The sequence below is a fragment of the Mesoplodon densirostris genome, chromosome 3 (assembly GCF_025265405.1).
Source record: "Mesoplodon densirostris isolate mMesDen1 chromosome 3, mMesDen1 primary haplotype, whole genome shotgun sequence".
NCBI classification, from domain to species: domain Eukaryota; kingdom Metazoa; phylum Chordata; class Mammalia; order Artiodactyla; family Ziphiidae; genus Mesoplodon; species Mesoplodon densirostris.
Window position 1 is genome coordinate 4455083 of NC_082663.1, and position 19827 is coordinate 4474909.

The 19827-nt window shown below is 42.5% G+C and overlaps 1 protein-coding gene across 3 annotated transcripts in view; it reads left to right on the forward strand.

The window, feature by feature from the left end:
• Positions 1–17430, forward strand: part of ICE1 (interactor of little elongation complex ELL subunit 1) — a 61471-nt gene extending 44041 nt beyond the window's left edge. For 2 of the 3 annotated variants that reach the window (XM_060092703.1, XM_060092705.1), the window contains exons 16-20: positions 3327–3517; positions 5375–5481; positions 11707–11805; positions 16117–16265; positions 17196–17430. In XM_060092703.1, coding sequence (XP_059948686.1) covers positions 3327–3517; positions 5375–5481; positions 11707–11805; positions 16117–16265; positions 17196–17240 — 591 coding nt within the window. In that variant the 3' untranslated portion in view covers positions 17241–17430. Of the gene's footprint in view, positions 1–3326; positions 3518–5374; positions 5482–11706; positions 11806–16116; positions 17146–17195 lie in introns of those variants that run through there. The other variant, XM_060092704.1, reaches the window with a different exon arrangement.
• Positions 17431–19827: the final 2397 nt, after the last annotated feature.

Sequence of the window (19827 nt, forward strand, 5' to 3'; positions counted from 1 at the left end):
AAAAGAAGAAGTAAAGCTGTCACTGTTTGCAGATGACATGATACTATACATAGAGAATCCTAAAGATGCTACTGAAAAACTACTAGAGCTAATCAATGAATTTGGTAAAGTAGCAGGATACAAAATTAATGTATAGAAATCTCTGGCATTCCTGTACACCAATGATGAAAAATCTGAAAATGAAATCAAGAAAACACTCCCATTTACCATTGCAACAAAAAGAATAAAATATCTAGGAATAAACCTACCTAAGGAGACAAAAGACCTGTATGCAGAAAATTATAAGACACTGATGAAAGAAATTAAAGATGATACAAATAGATGGAGAGATATACCATGCTCCTGGATTGGAAGAATCAATATTGTGAAAATGACTCTACTACCCAAAGCAATCTACAGATTCAATGCAATCCCTATCAAACTACCACTGGCATTTTTCACAGAACTAGAACAAAAAATTTCAAAATTTGTTTGGAAAAACAAAAGACCCCGAATAGCCAAAGCAATCTTGAGAACGAAAAACGGAGCTGGAGGAATCAGGCTCCCTGGCTTCAGACTATACTACAAAGCTACAGTAATTAAGACAGTGTGGTACTGGCATAAAAACAGAAAGATAGATCAGTGGATCAGGATAGAAAGCCCAGAGATAAACCCACGCACATATGGCCAACTTATCTTTGATAAAGGAGGCAGGAATGTACAGTGGAGAAAGGACAGCCTCTTCAATAAGTGGTGCTGGGAAAACTGGACAGGGACATGTAAAAGTTTGAGATTAGATCATTCCCTAACACCATACACAAAAATAAGCTCAAAATGGATTAAAGACTTAAATGTAAGGCCAGAAACTATCAAACTCTTAGAGGAAAACATAGGTAGAACACTCTATGATATAAATCACAGCAAGATCCTTTTGGACCCACCTCCTAGAGAAATGGAAATAAAAACAAAGATAAACAAATGGGACCTAATGAAACTTCAAAGCTTTTGCACAGCAAAGGAAACCATAAACAAGACCAAAAGACAACCCTCAGAATGGGAGAAAATATTTGCAAATGAAGCAACTGACAAAGGATTAATCTCCAAAATTTATAAACAGCAAAAAAACAAACAACCCAATCCAAAAATGGGCAGAAGACTTAAATAGGCATTTCCCCAAAGAAGATGTACAGACTGCCAACAAACACATGAAAGAATGCTCAACATCATTAATCATTAGAGAAATGCAAATCAAAACTACAATGAGATATCATCTCACACCAGTCAGAATGGCCATCATCAAGAAATCTAGAAACAATAAATGCTGGAGAGGGTGTGGAGAAAAGGGAACCCTCTTGCACTGCTGGTGGGAATGTGAATTGGTACAGCCACTATGGAGAACAGTATGTAGGTTCCTTAAAAAACTACAAATAGAACTACCATATGACCCAGCAATCCCACTACTAGGCATATACCCTGAGAAAACCATAATTCAAAAAGAGACATGTACCAAAATGTTCATTGCAGCTCTATTCACAATAGCCCGGAGCTGGAAACAACCTAAGTGTCCATCATCGGATGAATGGATAAAGAAGATGTGGCACATATATACAATGGAATATTACTCAGCCATAAAAAGAAACGAAACTGAGCTATTTGTAATGAGGTGGATAGACCTAGAGTCTGTCATACAGAGTGAAGTAAGTCAGAAAGAGAAAGACAAATACCGTATGCTAACACATATATACGGAATTAAAAAAAAATGTCATGAAGAACCTAGGGGTAAAACGGGAATAAAGACACAGACCTACTTGAGAATGGACTTGAGGATATGGGGAGGGGGAAGGGTAAGCTGTGACAAAGCGAAAGAGAGGCATGGACATATATACACTACCAAACGTAAGGTAGATAGATAGTGGGAAGCAGCCGCATAGCACAGGGAGATCAGCTCGGTGCTTTGTGACCGCCTGGAGGGATGGGATAGGGAGGGTGGGAGGGAGGGAGACGCAAGAGGGAAGGGATGTGGGAACAGATGTATATGTATGACTGATTCACTTTGTTGTAAAGCAGAAACTAATAAAAAAAATAAATAAAAATAAAAAAAATAAATACTAAAAAAAAAAAATTAAAAAAATTTGAGAAGGAATCCAGAAAAAATATATAGTTTAAAAGGTGTAATAGTAATGAAGTAGAGAACAAAAAAAAGTTGCCTTTAAAAAATACTAATAAAACAGATAACTCAGTTCAGATTAATGTAAAAAGAGAAAAGCAAAAATGTTCAAGATTTCAGAATGAGAGAGGCAGTGTGAGTAGAGATGGAGGATGAAGAATGAGAAGACTGCCGCCTACAGCTTCGTAACAGGTTCGGAAACCGAGGATGGTTCCTTAGCAACATAAAAATGGTAAGAATTGGCTTTAGGGGTAAAACACTGGAATAAACTAGTTGTTTTCCATTTTAAAAGGTTGAAAAGGTGATTAAAAATTTAGTATACAAGAAGCGTGTGTAGATTTCATCTGAATTTTATCTAATCTTTAAAGAACCAACTAATTCCAGTCTTTTTCAGGTGTAAGAGAAGATGGAAAGCCCCTTGTTCATTTTTAATAACAAAACCCAATAAAAAAAGAAAAAAAATTATAAATACACTGCTGAGTATGTACCCAAGGAAAGTCTAATTTATGTCCACAAAAAGGCTTGCACATGAATGTCCAAAGCAGCATTATTAATTACAGCCTAAAGCCGGAAGTAACCCAGATTTCTATCAATAGGTGAATGGACAAACTGTGGTATATCCATACAATGGATTCCTACTTGGCAGTAAAAAGGGGTGTTTAAGCTACCTATACGTGCAAGAATGTGGAAAAATATCAAAAAAAGCATGCATAGGTGTAAAAGAAACCAGACAGAAGAGTCTAGTACAATCTGATTCAATTTTATGAATTTCTGGAAGAAGCAGACTGATATCTAGGGTCAGAAAGATGACAGAATGAATTTATTGAAGAATTTTTTAAAGATTAAAAATTATTTTTTAATAAAATTTTAATTATCTGATTTCAGTTAATGAAAATTTTCATTCCTATCTGAATTGCAGTGTCTTTCCTACCTGACTGGATTCTGCATTCTGCCTGGAGCTTTTTTATCTGGCCTGTCAACCACCATTGTATAATCATTTTAGGACAGTTGTTATGACTAAGATAAATATAGTTCTTTATTCAAAATAACTTTCAAAAGGTGTCCTTTAAAATTAAATGATTATTCATCTGATGCTTGTTAGTACTCTTTGAGCTCACCCACATGAGATATGTTATATTTGAAACTGTGCATTTTCTTTTTTTTTTACCTTATTTGCTAGAATGCTCCTGCAGACGTTGGCTTCATGGTTTCTAAGCTGCTTTTGACCATACAGTTATGTCCAAAAACAGAATTTCAGTCCAGTGAAAGATTTGGTGAAGACCTAAGTGATACCACTTGGGAGTACATATGTGCCATCGATCTGCTCTGCTGCCATCAGAAGTGGGTTTGGACACATGACAACATTATAAGGTACAGGGCTATTCTCACTGAAGTTGGGTTATTTGAATTGTCAGGTAGTCTGTTCAATGCTGAATTGTGGTTTGAATCATTTTTGCTGTTTAAGGCAGCTGAAACATTTACAAAGCACATTTTGATTTGGGTAACAGTTAATAGAACTACTCTTAAATGCCAGTGTCACTGCCACATCCCCTCGCTTTATTTTTTTATGGTACCTTTCACTACTTTTCATTGTATTCTCTTATTACTAAAGGAAAATGAATCTCATGCAGGGGGGACTTTGGTTTCCCTGGCCTCCCCCGGTATGTATTTAGACAGAGCAGCGCCCACACAAGGTGCTCAGCGGATACATGTAGATTGAAATGTAATGATCATTATCTTAATGTACAGATACTATGGAAAAACCCACAGGAGCAGAAATATTCAAACTTCTGGGACAGCAGCTCTTCTCACTGGGGTTTCAGGAGAGAACTGAGCCTGTTAACGCTCATGCGTCCATTTTATGTAATGAATTAACTTTTCTCTGTTCATCTACCTATGCAGCGTGTTTGGAGAATGGGGAAAGTAGTCAAATAACTGTTCTGCAGTTAATTACAACCCTTAATTTTCTTACAACCCTGACTGAGAAAGGCTGGTTTAAAGGGGTTTATCACATTGAAAAGGATTCAGCAAAGGATTAATAGTCTGTATCTTTGAGACACCTGAGGAATATATTCTGTGGAAATCCGTTCTCTTGTTTTCCCTTCTTAACACTCGGGAAAGATGATACATCTGAATGTCAAATAATAGGTAATAGAATTATGGAATGTCTATATAATGAGATACAGCCATATTAGAATAAATAGCTATACATGGATTTTTATATACTGACACGAAAGTGTTTTTCGGTCTGTTACTAAGAAAGTGCCAGGACAGTCTGTTCAGTGCTGTCTGGGTAATGATGTGTGAGTGGCTACCCTAGGCCTCATCTTCCTGGAAGCCCAGGGGGCAGGGGCCCTTGTATCCCCAATGACAGATGAGACCACCGGGGATGGTGCCAGTCACAGGTGCTTTGTCCACAGTCCCCCCGCTGGCGGTACGGACAGAGTGTTGGATATCGGGATCTCTGCCTGGGCGATTCCAGACCCTGATTCCTAAGCACTGCCGTCACTTTGACTGTGTTTTTTACATACATGCAAAGCATAGAAGTCTGGGAGGAAAAGCCCCAAATTAAAAGAGTGATAGTTATCTGAGAATGTGTTTTTAATGTACATTTTCCTTTCATGTGTTTGCATTTAACTTTGCTAATATTATAAATACTATGTAAGAAGTTAATACATTTTTGAAAAGAGAGAGCAAAGAGAAATTGCCACTGTTTTCAATCAGTAGATCTACTTTCTTTAATCCATGTAAAGTGTGGTTCATTTCCTCTGGTTTAGTTCTTTTTACAAAATATAGCCTGTTTGTCTTTGCTCCACCCCGGGAAACTAGGCTTCTAGAACGCAGGTGCCACCTTACATCTGGATGGTCCACGTGAGAATCCAGACTCTACTGCTTCCAGTTCTGTGACTTGGGGACATTGTTCAGCATCTCTACACTAAAGCCTTGTGAAAAGGGTTAAATAGAATAAAGACGCAAGCATGGGTGTTGGCAGCCTTTTTAAAGCCACTGTAAGCACAGAGATCCTGAATAGTTGGAAAGTATGTGAGCTTTCAATGTCTGTTCTCATGTTAGCCAAAAATGCTACATCTTTAAAAGTTCCTCCTCTTCACTAATTGTCTCCTGTGGACCATTTTTAAGATAATTTCTTCTTAATATTTGAACGATGGTGGGTGAGCATACTTTCATATACATACATACATGTATATATTTGTTGTTGTTATTTTGTAGTAAGGAGCTGTGGCCTGTAATGGATAAGTGGATAAAATACAGAAAAGGACATGCAAACATTGCATACATTCCTGATATTATCATAGCGTCAATACTGAGGCTCATTGGTGAGTTGTCTGTTGTATTAAATGTGTTCTTGTTATTGATGATATCTTGGTGAGAGAATAAGTGTGTAATAATATATTTTGACTGAAACTTCACTATAATAACTGACTTTACAGCCACCAGAGTAGGTACTTTTGCACTAAATTAATTTTCATTACTCATACTCTTCCTTTGTTAATTAACATTTTATTCGCCTTTTTCAGATTTAAGATTTTTCATGTTAGTACATTTTATTTATAATTGAACTCTTGATTCTCAGATATTAATTTTAATATGCACACACTTGCATATACACTCCAGGATACATTGCTGGATACATTGCTATAAATTACAGTTAATTTGTTTTATAAAATAAGTAAATACTTAATCCCTGCTTGCACCCCAGTTTTTTTTTCATACTCGCTCAATAAGGATAACTATGTACTTCTATAATTAGAAACTAATTTTGTTTCTGTAAATTGTAAGCTGAATAAACAAATTAAAATCATTGTTTAAAAATCTTTTAAGTGAAATACAGATTCTTTTTAATCTCACATCTAAAGAGGACCTCAGTTGCCATTTAGTTCTGCCCCTCTCTTTCACCCACACATCTTTATTTTTTATTTTTACTGATTTTTTCTTTTCTTGCCCCATCTCTGACACACTGCTCTCCAGTCCAGGCGTCATGATCAGTGATGAGGTCTGTTCATTTTTAGAAGAGGCTCTCTTTACTTTGAAGTGGCTCCTCTGTCTGCCATGTGTTGATTGCTTGGGGGCTGACAAAACAAGGTTCAGCCTGTTTCCGTGTCAGGGACCTTTAGATCCTTGGAGATAGTTATCATGACTTTTAAATATCTTTGGTGTTTAATTAATTAAAACTCCAAGATAAAACCATTTGAAATAGGTTTGAGAATTTTTAAATCACGTAAGTCAGTCTTATAAATAGACCACAGTAAGAAATACAATATCCCTGACTAATTTTGTTACTGTATCTGCATTCCTGCACTGTGCACATTTTACATGCAAGCATAGGAACATTGTAGTAAATAAATATATAAACTGGGTCTTGACAAAAACCTGGTTTTCAAGGTGGACATCTAACAGTTTTCACTGGAAATAACCTAGCATACACTTGGAGTTAAAATACAGAACGTGAAAGCATGAAAGTGTGGAAGTGGAGATGACTAAACTGCCCAGTGGGGGACTTCCCTGAATGCCTCAGGTCCAGTGCCCTGAGGACCACTGTCTGTCCCAAGTGGGAGCAGCAAGGACACAGAAGGGCCAGTGACCTCATTTTCAGCCGTCAGCTGGTGGCATGTGTGTGTCTGGAAATTCTGGTTTTGGTAGCAGCTTCTCTTATGGATTCAAGAAAGAATGTGTTCATACTTTGAACTAATTCATTCCAAATTGAGAAAGCTTTTTGAGAATTTAAGAAATGAGGAAAGGTCTGTAAATGCTTACATGTTGACCTAGATGAAGAATCTGTGGAATTTGCTGAAGAATATACTTTTGAAGTCACACTTATAAAATATGGTGTGATTTTTGCTGTTATCATTGCAGTGGTTGTTTCTTTGTGTACTTACTGATTGTAACAGGATGGGAAGAGAGAGTGGGAGGATGTGTTTCTGGTGGTTGACCCCATCCTGCTCTGAGAAGCATCTGTGATGGAGGGTGGGCCTCACATGTCATTCTCCTCCTCAGTTAGCTTTTATCAGCTTTGATTGATTGTCCAGACTGCCTGAAAAGCCTTTTTAAAATTACAAATTCTCAGGCTCCAGACAAACCTGCACAAGATTATAGAAATACTTTTGAATACATACCTTAAAAAGTAACTCATTTGTGAATTAAGAAGAATATGGTCATAGTTTATCTAAAAACAAGGATGTATAATTGTAGGGAGAAAACCTGACTGGTAGTTTTAGTCGAACTCAGACTAATTTATTCTTTAAATCTTTAAAATATAGCTTTTGAGAAAATAATTTATAACATTTGATAATATATATTATTTAGAGTAATATATGTATATTTACATAATTGGGAGTGGTATAATACAATGATGTGTGTCATAGGAATAATGTATAATTAATATATAATTGACAATACTGCATAACAAAATTATAATGTGTAAGTAAATAAATTTAGTTGAGAGGATGGCTAATTAGAAAGGAAGTGTAATGTCAAAAATGAGAGCAGACTCAGGACTGGCAAACCCTGCTGAGGTCCGCGGGTGGACCAGGGCAGATCGAGCTCCTGTGAGTGAAAAGCCTGGTGTGGGGAGGGCGAGAGGGGCCACTGGGCTGTTCCCGGAGAACCGGGGCTGAGTTTTGCTGGGAGTCTGTTGGCGCTGAAGGCTCCCCCCACCCCCACCCCCCAGCAAAGCAGGGGCTGGGATCCCGGCGAGCAGGGGTGGGCCGAGGGGGAAGATGGAAGCAGGGCGGAATCCTGAGAGGCGGCTTTAGGGGTGGGTTGAGCTTTCCTTCCCGCACACCCGTCTGAGTTGGAGTTTGAACCGTTTCTAAGAAGAAACTCTGCTGGAGAAGCTTCTTGCAGTTTCTGAAGCTGACATTTACTAAAGAATTTAGCAAATAATTAACTTGGTTGGCTGTGACTTCTTAATAATAAATGAAGTCACACAGTAGGCATTCATAAAATAAAGGAATTGTCCGTATTCTTAACTCCAGATTTGTAAATCCTAATTGGATTTTTACCCCACGGAAAATAAAAACAGGCTATCTGGCAAAATGGTTCAGTGTTATCTAATGTTGGATTGGGGTATGAACACCCCTGTTAGCACATGAAATGCTTACATGTGATTATTAAATGGGGTTTCTCTAACCTACCTTAACAATAATGGATTAAAGAGTGTTTTGTGGAACATTTGGATCTCTCTGGACCCCTGAGGACGTGGAGGACTTGGGGGAGAGCCTGCTCCAGGCGGCTCGTGTCCTGGCGGAGTCGGGGCCTCTTTGGGGGTGCAGGAGGTAGGGGGGTGGTGAGCCCCTGTCTGAGGTCCCTGGGTGGGAAGGGAGCAGAGTGGGGACGGAAGTCTGCCTGCCACGAGACGCAGCGGAGTATGAAGGCATAGAATACCCCATTTTGCCCCCCAAAGAGCTTTAAATTCTGAAATGGCCCACCTGGTTTTAGCAGAGCCTAGAAGTTAGGATAACACTGTTTCTCACGTCAGGTTTTTGCACGTCAGGCTGCAATAGCCAGTACTTGGTTGATTTCTGTCCAATGTCTCACCTTGTCTTTCAGCTTTTCTTTGCAATTGTCTTAACTCATCCTTTCCTTAACGTACCTGCATCTGAAATCTTGACTGAAAGCCCTGGGTAACTATCTTGCTCTGATCCCTGCCCTGTAGACTGGGTCTCACGTTCCCTAAGGCCAGCAAGCTCTCCTTCTCAGGCTCCCGTGAGTGGGGAGCGTGTTGTCTTTGACACTGAGATCGACTCCACATTTCTTACTTGAATTTTAATATGTTGGCTGAACTGCCCTGGACTCACCTTCCTTCTGTAGAGGGACTTTTCTTCCTGTCTATTTAGCAAATTTGTCCATCATCTTTGTCAAGTCATCATATATGTAAGCCTTTTCCCCAAAACCATATACCTCAGACTCATGATTTCCTCTTATTTTATCTCTGATTTGTTCTGTTAACTTATATAAAGCTTTATAAAATGCACTTCACTAAGCATTTTTAATTAAAAGAAAGGGACCCATTATAATGCAGTCATGTATTATCTGGAAACACATGCATATCCCATGGCCAGATGATCCCATAGCTGTGCTAGGCACGCACACTGTCCCTTTCTCTGCTAATAGTCATGCATTGAATGCTCCCAATAGATTGTCTCAGAGGACAGGTCTGGTGACATGCAGTTATTAGCACTTTGATCTAATTACAAGATGTCTAAGAGTGCTTAGTACTTTGAAATTTCTGAGCTCTGAAGTACATTACTTTTCAACCTGTGAAAGACTTCCTAAGGGATTATCCATATGTTTACAGTTTCATCCTGGATTAGGAATTAACCGGGGAGTCATTGATCAGTAGGAATTAACTGAATGTCTGCTGTTGTCACAGCATTTAGGGTGCGTGTAACTAGCGCTAAGCTAGTTCCTATAGGGGATACAAAGTAATAAAGTCCCTTTAGTGTCCCTTGCCTCAGTTTCTCCATATTCAACAGAGATGAGGCTGATGGACTGGGTCACATCTAAGCCTGTGGGCTGTTTGTACTATTGAGAGAGAACATGGACACAGAACAGTGAGCATGCAGGATAATGTTGTCATAAGAGCACAGGAAGAGGACTAGGGTAAGATGGCATCCAAGGTATGTCCCAGAATCCTCCTCCTGTGTAACAGCAGGGGCAAAAGGACACGAGGCCTGGCCGTGAGGGAGGCACAGAGGCTTCCGCTTTGAAGCAAGCTGGTTTCCACAGGACCATTGGAATAAAGGAGGGTCCGGATGGGTGGGGACTAGGCGAGGAGTGTTGTCCTGTTTAGTCCCCTAGTGAGACCCCCAAAGAAGTTTTGTCACTCCAGGTTTTATGTGTCAATTATTGTACTAGAAATTAAAACTAGGAGTTTAAAAAAATGTTTACTATTCACTTAAGATTAATAGTAATAAACTAATGTTAATATAAATAATATTTTTAATGAAAAATAACTATTTCCAAAACAAACAAAAATAAGAGTGTGCAGAATGGAACATTATCTTGCTGCAAACCTCTTCACTGTCTAGATTCATAGAAGAGCGGGTTTCCCATAGCTGCTCTGCATTCAGTCTCTGGCTGTTTGTTGTTTTGGTTGAAGTATTTGGAGAAAGTCCAGTCTCATACAGATGTGTAGTTGATTAAAGGAGTATTTTAATAGCCCGTTCAAGTAATTGTGGATATTCTTCTTTGACACTGCAGTGGAACTCAACAAGTGATGATTTCTTAAAGGCTAGTTGCAGTGTGAAATCTGAAACCTCATCAGTGAACTTTGCTTCTCTGTTGCACCAGAGTCCCTTGGTCCACCTTACTTGATGAAGGGATCTTTTTTGCCCATTCATGATTTTGTAACATGTACTGCTCACTTGGAAAATACTGATTTGTACAGATCTTCCAAATGTCAACAATATTAAGAAAACAGACATTAATATCATCACTGATCTCATCAGAGAAATCTGAAGTACTTGAAGCTGTCAAGCTTAGGGTAGGTGATGGAAGTTTTTCCAAAATTCTAATTTTGCTTAAGAGCTCAAATTTTATCATTGACAACAATGATAAATTTCCTTGCAGTGACAGGTTCACTTTACTGATTTTTGAGAAAATGTCTGTCTCAGTCTAAATAGCCATAGTTTGTCAGTGGTTCTTTCAGTGAAAAGTGGGTGGAGAAAGCACCCAGTTCCCCTCCCAGCTGAAGCAGCTGCACAGGTGCTTTTCCTGGAGAGAGTCGGGTTGCCGAGGTGCCAGGGGTGTGCTTCACGTGCCCTTCCTGTCCCATCCACGGAAGATCGCAGAGCCGTGTGCTTAGGGGTCTAGATTTCATAAGAATCATTGTTACCGTTTCATGAAGGACATTCTGAGTGAGTTAGCTTTTCTGACTGTGAGCTCCTGGCCATGGAGAGTGACCCCCATGTCACTGCCCTGACTGGTGCTGAGGGTCCATTAGTTTGATCGCCACTGCCTTTGCACTGTCAGGCCACATCTCAGCACTGGAAGGAAAACACATCACTTCTTAGTGTCATTGGGAACGCAAAGTTTTGACCTTGAGGACCCTGGGGGTTTAGTAGAGCACACTTGGGAGCTGCTGCTCTACGTGAGAACGGAGGTTGTGTTAGACAACTACGTTGTAACAGCAAACTCTGTCTTATATTTAGTCCGTTAACCCACAGAAGTTAGTCATTTCACACTGAGCCTGCTAAAAACCATTCATTCTGCTAAACTCCATTTATTATATGAAAACTGGGAAAGCAACACATTGTATATCTGTGTATCATCTGTATGTGTGAGTAACAGAAGAGATGACGAATCATTCAGTCAAAACAGCCCCCCACCCCGGGACAGATGGTGCTGTATTGAGTCCTGATGCTTTACTGTTTAATTTGTTTTCATTTAAGAATAGGTACCCATCTAACTTCAGTTCAGGATCCTGAAGCTTAATGTACATGTTAAACGAAAGAAAACGTAAGTTTTAAATTCTTATGAAAAGTTAACATTTAACCACAGATTGTTTACATTTTGTTTTTGTTTTTGTTTTTCTCCCCTAGGTCGTTTAGGCCAGTTGGGTTTGAAGGAAGGGTTTCCATCAGCTGTGAAAAATATTAGTGCAGTCATTGGTATGTTTATACAGCATGCCCAGGATGAAGGTAAAACTTTTATTATAATTATTTTTAAATCATTTGCATTCCTCTTATTAATTCTGTTTTGAGTTCTTACTACGTGCCATGCTCTGTGCATCTCTCAGTGCTTGGGGGTGAGGAGTTTGATCATGGAGCCACACTCTGCCTGTGTTCTCAGCACTGGCATTTGAACGTTTGTGGGTTTCCTGTTGTTTCAGTGGTAGCCGCTCGCCCTGTTGGGCAGCGCATCCCTAAGGAAGAGGAAACTCTCTTATCGTCCTGGTGCTGACGTTCTGTCTCAGAAACTGTCGGTACTATCTTCATGCTGCCCTGTGACCTCCGACCAGTGACTCAACCTCAGCTGCCTGCAGAGGCCCGGCTGAAGTTGTGTCGTGATGACCAGGTGCGGTCACACGTGTGAAGCCGCGACCCCAGTGTGGCCTGGGTATCACTGAGTACTTAGCATCCCCAGAGAACTTGGAAACTGGAGGCTTTTTGTGATCCGGTCTTCATAGTAGTGGTTTCCTTTTCATTTGTATACCTCAGAGCATGTAATTTCATATTCTTATTCCTTTGTGGGAAGAGATTAAAACTCAAAAGTAACCCTTTGAAGCGATGAGTCTTATTTTTATTTGAATGTTATGCAATCAAGGAGTAATGCATCCTTTTTCAGAAATTAGGTGACCATATGTATGTGGATTTATCTCTGGGCTTTCTATCCTATTCCATTGATCTATATTTCTGTTTTTGTGCCAGTACCATACTGTCTTGATTACTGTAGCTTTGTTGCATAGTCTGAAGTCGGGGAGCTTGATTCCTCCAGCTCCATTTTTTTCTCAAGATTGCTTTGGCTGTTCACGGTCTTTTGTGTTTCTATACAAACTGTAAAATTTTTTGTTCTAAATGTAAGACCAGACACTATAAAACTGTTAGAGGAAAATGTAGGAAAAACACTCTTTGACATAAACATAAACCACAGCAAGATCATTTTTGACCCACCTCCTAGAGAAATGAAAATAAAAACAAAACTAAACGAATGGGACGTAATGAAACTTAAAAACTTTTGCACAGCAAAGGAAACCATAAATAAGACAAAAAGACAACCCTCAGAATGGGAGAAAATATTTGCAAATGAAGCAGCAGACAAAAGATTAATCTACAAACAGCTCATGCAGCTCAATATCAAAAAACAACCCAATCAAAAAACAGGCAGAAGACCTAAATAGACATCTCTCCAAGGAGGACATACAGATGACCAAGGAGCACATGAAAGGATGCTCAACATCACTAATTATTAGAGAAATGCAAATCAAAACTACAATGAGGTATCACCTCACACTGATCAGAGTGGCCATCATCAAAAAATCTACAAACGGCTTCCCTGGTGGCGCAGTGGTTGAGAATCTGCCTGCCAATGCAGGGGACACGGGTTTGAGCCCTGGTCTGGGAAGATCCCACATGCCGTGGAGCAACTAGGCCCGTGAGCCACAACTACTGAGCCTGCGCGTCTGGAGCTTGTGCTCCTCAACAAGAGAGGCCGCGACAGTGAGAGGCCCACGCACCGCGATGAAGAGTGGCCCCCACTTGCCACAACTAGAAGAAGCCCTCGCACAGAAACGAAGACCCAACACAGCCAAAAATAAATAAATAAATAAATTTATTTTAGAAAAAATCTACAAACAGTAAATGCTGGAGAGGGTGTGGAGAAAAGGGAACCCTCTTGCACTGTTGGTGGGAATGTAAATTGATACAGCCACTATGGAGAAACAATATGGAGGTTCCTTAAAAAACTAAAAATAGAACTACCATACGACCCAGCAATCCCACTATTGGGCATATACCCAGAGAAAATCATAATTCAAAAAGACACATGCACCACAGTGTTCACTGCAGCACTATTTACAATAGCCAGGACATGGAACAACGTAAATGTCCAATGACAGATGAATGGATAAAGAAGATGTGGTACATGTATTTGTATACAATGGAATATTAGCCATAAAAACGAATGAAAATGGGTTGTTTGTAGAGATGTAGATGGACCTAGAGTCTGTCATACAGAGTGAAGTAAGTCAGAAGGAGAAAAACAAATGTCATATATTAATGCATATATGTGGAATCCAGAAAAATGGTACAGATGAACCTATTTGCAGGGCAGGAATAGAGATGCAGAAGTAGAGAACGGACATGTGGACATGGGAAGGAGAGGGTGGGACAAATTGGGAGATTAGGAATGACATATATACACTACCATGTATAAATTAGCTAGTGAGAACATTCTGTGAAGCATAGGAAGCTCAGCTCGGTGCTCTGTGATGACCTAGATGGGTATAATGAGGGGGTGGGAGGGGATACATGTATACATATAGCTGACTCACTTCATTGTACAGCAGAAACTAACACAACATTGTAAAGCGATTTTACTCCAATAAAAAAAAAATTTAAAGAAAAGGAGTAATGCAGTTATACAGTTTCCATCGGAAACACACGATGACATCTGAAATTTACATCCGAGATGATCTTAACATGTAGGTTGTCCTCCGCTTTCAGGGTGAGGCGTGGCAGGTTGAGCTAATGAGAACTTCTTTGTCGTCTTTGATTTTAGAGTAGCTGCTGAGGTAACGGCCCTGAAAATGTACTCTTACCGTCTAGACTGTGTGTTGTCATCAGAGAGTAGCCAGGGAATGGCCGACGGGCTTTCTCGCCACAGATGCCGGGTGGGCATTTCTTAGCAACAGCGTGGCCCTCCTGCTGGGAGGAGCGAGAGGGCCTTGCGCTGAGCTTGCTCTGGGTTAGGCCTTGTCCCACAGAGCAGCACGGGGTCCCCAAGGTGGCCTTCTGGGGATGGCCCTCCAGGGCTTGAACATTGACTTCGTTCTGTGCACAGGAAGCTAACGCCCTGCAAGAAGCATACTTTGCTGGAGGCCTGGCGCTGGTTAGCTCCGCCAGGTCACAGCCAGGCTGCCCGAGTCCAGAGCCTACACAGTGCACATGCTCTTATAATTATTTTTAAATCCCTGTGTAAAACTCTTACTCTTTGACTTTTTTTTAAGTCTTTACTATGTGCCCTTCTCTATGTTTCTCTAATTACCATGTAGATAAAGGGAACATATTTTAAAAAAATTTTTTTTAACTTTAATTTTTTATTTTTGGCTGTGTTGGGTCTTCATTGCTGCACGCGGGCTTTCTCTGGTTGCGGCGAGCGGGGGCTACTCTTTGTTGCGGTGCGTGCGCTTCTCATTGCGGTGGCTTCTCTTGTTGCGGAGCATGGGCTCTAGGTGCGCAGGCTTCAGTAGCTGTGTCTCGGGGGCTCAGTAGTTGTGACTCGCGGGCTCTAGAGCACAGGCTCAGTAGTTGTGGCTCACGGGCTTAGTGGCTCTGCAGGATGTGGGATCTTCCCAGACCAGGGATCGAACCCGTGTCCCCTGCATGAGCAGGCGGATTGTTAACCACTGCGCCACCAGGGAAGCCCGGGGAATGTAATTTTAAAGCTGCTGTAGTACTATCTACATCTACAGCATTAACGTTTGAATGTGTGGGTTTTGTGATATTTATTTTTAAATAGTAGTAATTTGCCCTATTGGGCATTGCATCACTAACAGTATATAGTTAATAATAAGTTTTAATGAGATAACTCCTAAATTTTTTAACTAAATGATTGAAGTGAATTTAACTAAAATTGAACTAAATTAAATTTGAATTAAATAACTCCTAAATAAACGTATACTTAATGAGAACTCTAGTACACCGTAGTCTCTAACCTAGCTATAGTCTACAATTAAATGCCGTGATCCATAGTCATATACTATAATCTAGTGTGTAAGAGTCTAGTATATGCTCTACTACATACAAAAAATTAGTTTTTCACTTGCTCTCATGTCATCATGTTTTTCATTTCCAAAGTCCACTTATAAACACTTCCAGGGGGTATAATGGAGTCATTTATTTGACAAATGCTTTGGGATCCACATTTTACTAAAACTTAAACATGAGGGTGTGATCCTTCCAGGACCACTTTGGAAAGCTTCGCACTGATCGTGAGAGGGCGGGCGCTTCAGGTCCCGTGCCCCTACTCCGGCTTGCCATCCTCTGGGTACAGGCAGCGCCAGGAACCTGTAGAGAGCTGTGCAGCGTTTTGCTTTGTTTTTGTTTTTGTTTTCCATTTGCAGAAGGGATTTAAATGAACTTTTTCATTGTGTGTTGTTTTTTTTTTTAATATTTACTTTTCATTGCTGGAAGACAGTATTTGTTGAATAGTCTTTTATTAGATCAACAACATTAACATTTTGCATAACGAAGATTTTCTTGTGTGATGACTGATGTGGAAATTCTTTTCAGACATACCGTGGGGTATCCAGCTGGCAGCCGTGTACGCTCTGTGTGACTTGAGTCCCAGTAACCCAGCGGAGATCTCCAAGATCCTGGAAGCCTGGCGCACAGAGACCTCTCAGCGTGTCCCCTCCGCAGTGCTTAGCTCCCTGGAGGAGGTCAGCGCTCTGTGTACGGAGGAGCGTGGCTGACTGCCCCATGCTGTGCCCGGAGAAGTGCCTTCCCGTCGCCCGAGTGCAGATAGATCAGTCAGCTTCCAGGGTGCCATCCGAGGTTCCCGAGAGAGATGTCAGGGAGATACAAGTGCTGGGGGCGGAGAAGGAAGCAGTGGCTGCTTTCCCTAAACCGCACACATTTCACTTATGGCTGCTGTGATCACATGACATGGATTGTAATTTGTTGTGTCTTGGTCAAACAACAAAAACTTGAACTTAGCCCTTTTTTGCTGCAGAAAGTGTCCTTTTAGTCGCTTTTAAAAATTGAGTGGCATTTTGTAATGAATATAATGTAAAAGCATTGATTTGGTTCCTGAGCCAATTTTGGACTTTGTGCCCAAATGACTGACTAGGAAAAGATGAGGAGGCTAAAACAGTGCTCCTGGAAGCCTCTGCCACTGTCTTAGCTGGAGACAGGCTCCAGAGCTCCTCTCAAGGTATGGAGCGCAGCTGACCAGAGTAGATAAACAGGGAGAGCCTTGAGAACTTTAGTGCATTTCTTCAGGTCTCTAAAGTTCCTTGCAAATATTTAACTGTATCAGGAAAAGGAGAGCTGAGGATAGAGGTCACCACGGGTGTTTGTACCTCACCGTGTACATACAGACGCAGCCGAGTGCGGGCAGGTCTCTGCATGTGCCGTGTATATATGGACAGCCTATAATGTGTCTCACATTTGATGATATTCCACTTTCGGAATTTTAGTATTTGTACATAGAAACTGGGTTTAATAACTCACCGTGGTCCTGATTTGTCTTATATTCATCATTTCTTAAAACTCTTGTATGTGTTTTTTATAATAAAAAATAAAAGTAAGCCATGCACACGATTGTCCTGGTCAGTAAAGAGTGACACTTGGTCTTACTTCTGTTCCAGCCGAAGATGAAGCAAATAGTCGGTGCCAACCAAAGACAGCGGTGAGCGGCCTGCCAGAGGGACCTCCCTCCTGGACGGACGGAGGCATGCTGGATTGCCCGGGTGTCCTCCCAGGTGCTCTTAGTGAGAGCAGATACCAGATAGGTGCTGGTTGGCCCTCCATATTGGATGTCTTTGTTTAGCTACAGTTGCTACCCTTTAAAAATCACATTTGACAAGTATTTTGTTACTTCTTCCTCCTGTTTTTTAAGTAATTATAACAAACAGATTTGTAAACAACTCTGCCTTGCCCTTTGGATGCTTTTTGGTGGTGTGTTCCCTCTTTCTACCTCTGTCTCTTGGGCCTGTGCTCTGTGCCAGGGCCTTGCTGGGAGGAGCTGGTGAAGAAAGTCACGGCCAGGTTCTCAAAGGCCTGTGATCTGTTGAGAGAACCCTACACAGTCACCCCAATAAATCAACAGTCCAAATTTGGGATTTAAGTGCGGTGAGGGAGATGTAGCGATCTGCCTGCGGAAGAGTAGCAGGGAGACGCCTCTCTCTCTGTTAGTCAAGGAGGGTCCCTCCAAGGAAGCAACACGTGAGCCTGGACCCGAGAGAAGGGAGCTCACCTTGAAAGGAGGGGACCCTGGAACGCGTCCCTCCCAGACAGGTGCTCCAGCTCCGGGTGGGGAGGAGCCTGCCGCGTGTGGGCAGGAGGCCGCTATGGCCAGAACATGCTGTGTAAGTGGGCCAGCGTCCTTCGTTCAGTGACACAGGTAACTGCCAGTCGCTGGGGCCTGCGCAGCCCTGGGCTCGGTCACGCTCCTAGGGAGATTGGAGCAGGTGTCACGGTTCACGGGGGCTGTTCTATGACGGAGGGCAGGAGAAGGGCGGGGCGGGAAGCAGACATGTCAGGAGGCTGGGGGTGGACGCTGGTGGCCGTGCAGACATCGGGGTGGATGGATGCCACACGGGTCGTGGAGGTGGGATCAGTGCTGTGTTCGTGAACTGGGGGTGATGGGCAGATAGGAATCAGGGTTGCCACGGCACCTGGGCTTGGGGACAGGAGCTCCGGGATTGGTGGTAGGAGTCACACGTCCTAGGCGTGTGTCTGGGACGTGAGACGTCCAAGTGGAGGTGGCAGGGATCCTTTACAGGCGGAAGTCGAGTTCAGGCAAGGTGGGGACACAAGCTAGGAAGCTGATTGAGTTTGGAGGTTAGTTAAAGCACATGGTCACCTGGGGAGGAAGATGGCCTCCCTCACTTGGCAGGTCGTGTAATTTGAAGCTGCTTGGGGGAGGGGGAGGGAGAAACGCCAGGTAGGGCAGGAGGTGGTGGCCGAGCACCTTGGCTCCTGCTATCTTGCCCGAGTCAGGGAGGCAAGAAGGCAGGCAGCTGGCCCCTGAGCTGCTTGAGGCTGCGAGGTCGGTGAGGAAGGGCGAGGCCGGTGGTTGGATTCTGCTTCCTGTGGGTGGTGGTGAGACTGGTGAGCGTTTCCCACAAACGACGGGCTTGGGGAGGGTTGCGGAGTGAAAGGGGGTAAGGGAGAGAGCAGGTCAGCAGACGCAGTTTGGGGGTCATTTGCCTAGTGAATAGATTTGTCACAGGATTCAAAGCATTTTTTTAACCTCAACAGTTTGAGGTGTTCTTAATTGGTGGAGGGTAGGTGGCACCTGACATTGGCTGCCGGCTGCCGTTCCTTGCCCACGAGGATGCATGGAGCTTAATGGCAGCATCCGGTCCTGAATTTAACACACAGGCCTGAGCTTGCCTGTCGTGCTGCGTCACTCTCAGAGGGTGAAACAATTTTAAGCTGTGGTTAAATTTAGTTTTTGGTCCCCGGGCAGAACATCAAACACACACACACACACACACGCACGCACAAAGGTAGGTAAACATTTGAACCTGTAGTTGTGTGGGGCTTTAGTCTGGCGTCAGCCTGTGCACCCAGGAGACACAGGGGTCCTGGCATCCTGGCTGGGTCCCGCACGCGGCAGGCAGCCTGGCCCGGGCCTGGCCCTCTGTTCCAGCAGCCGCTCACATGACTCGGGGGGCCGAGGAGCGGGCGGTGGCCGTGAGGAGATTGTAGAGCAGCGTGGCTAGTGACCTTAACGGACATCTTGTCCCCTGCACCTCCCTGGGAGGCCCCAGCTTCTCCTTCCGAGCACAAGTCAGCCTGGAGGTGACACTTCAGGCTGTAACCCCCCCACCCCCGAGAATACTTGGTCACATTGCTTACTTTGTTTTGTAAGAGAGGATGTGACAGCGTAACTCACAAATTGAAGGTGTTGGTGGAGACCTGAAGGGGTTCGTGCCTGGAGTGGAATGAGCAGCGTGGCGCCGTGAGAGGGCGCTGTGGTCCCACCGTGAGCAACAAGGTCCAGGACGCAAAGGCCGTCCTGTCTGCAGTCGGCACTCGGGAGGACAGCTCTCCATTCATGCGGAGGGCTTCGAACGGAGTTCGTTTTACTGCCCAGACCCCTTATCTCCAGAAGTAAGTGCGAGATGTGTGGAAAGGCTGCCTTGTAAAGCTGATGGAATTCAAGAGCACAATAGTACCCCACCCCCACCCCAAAATAGAAGCAAATACTTTTCCAGTTTGGTCAGATTCTTTCCTGGATATTTTCTAACGATGCTAAAACAAAATGCTTTG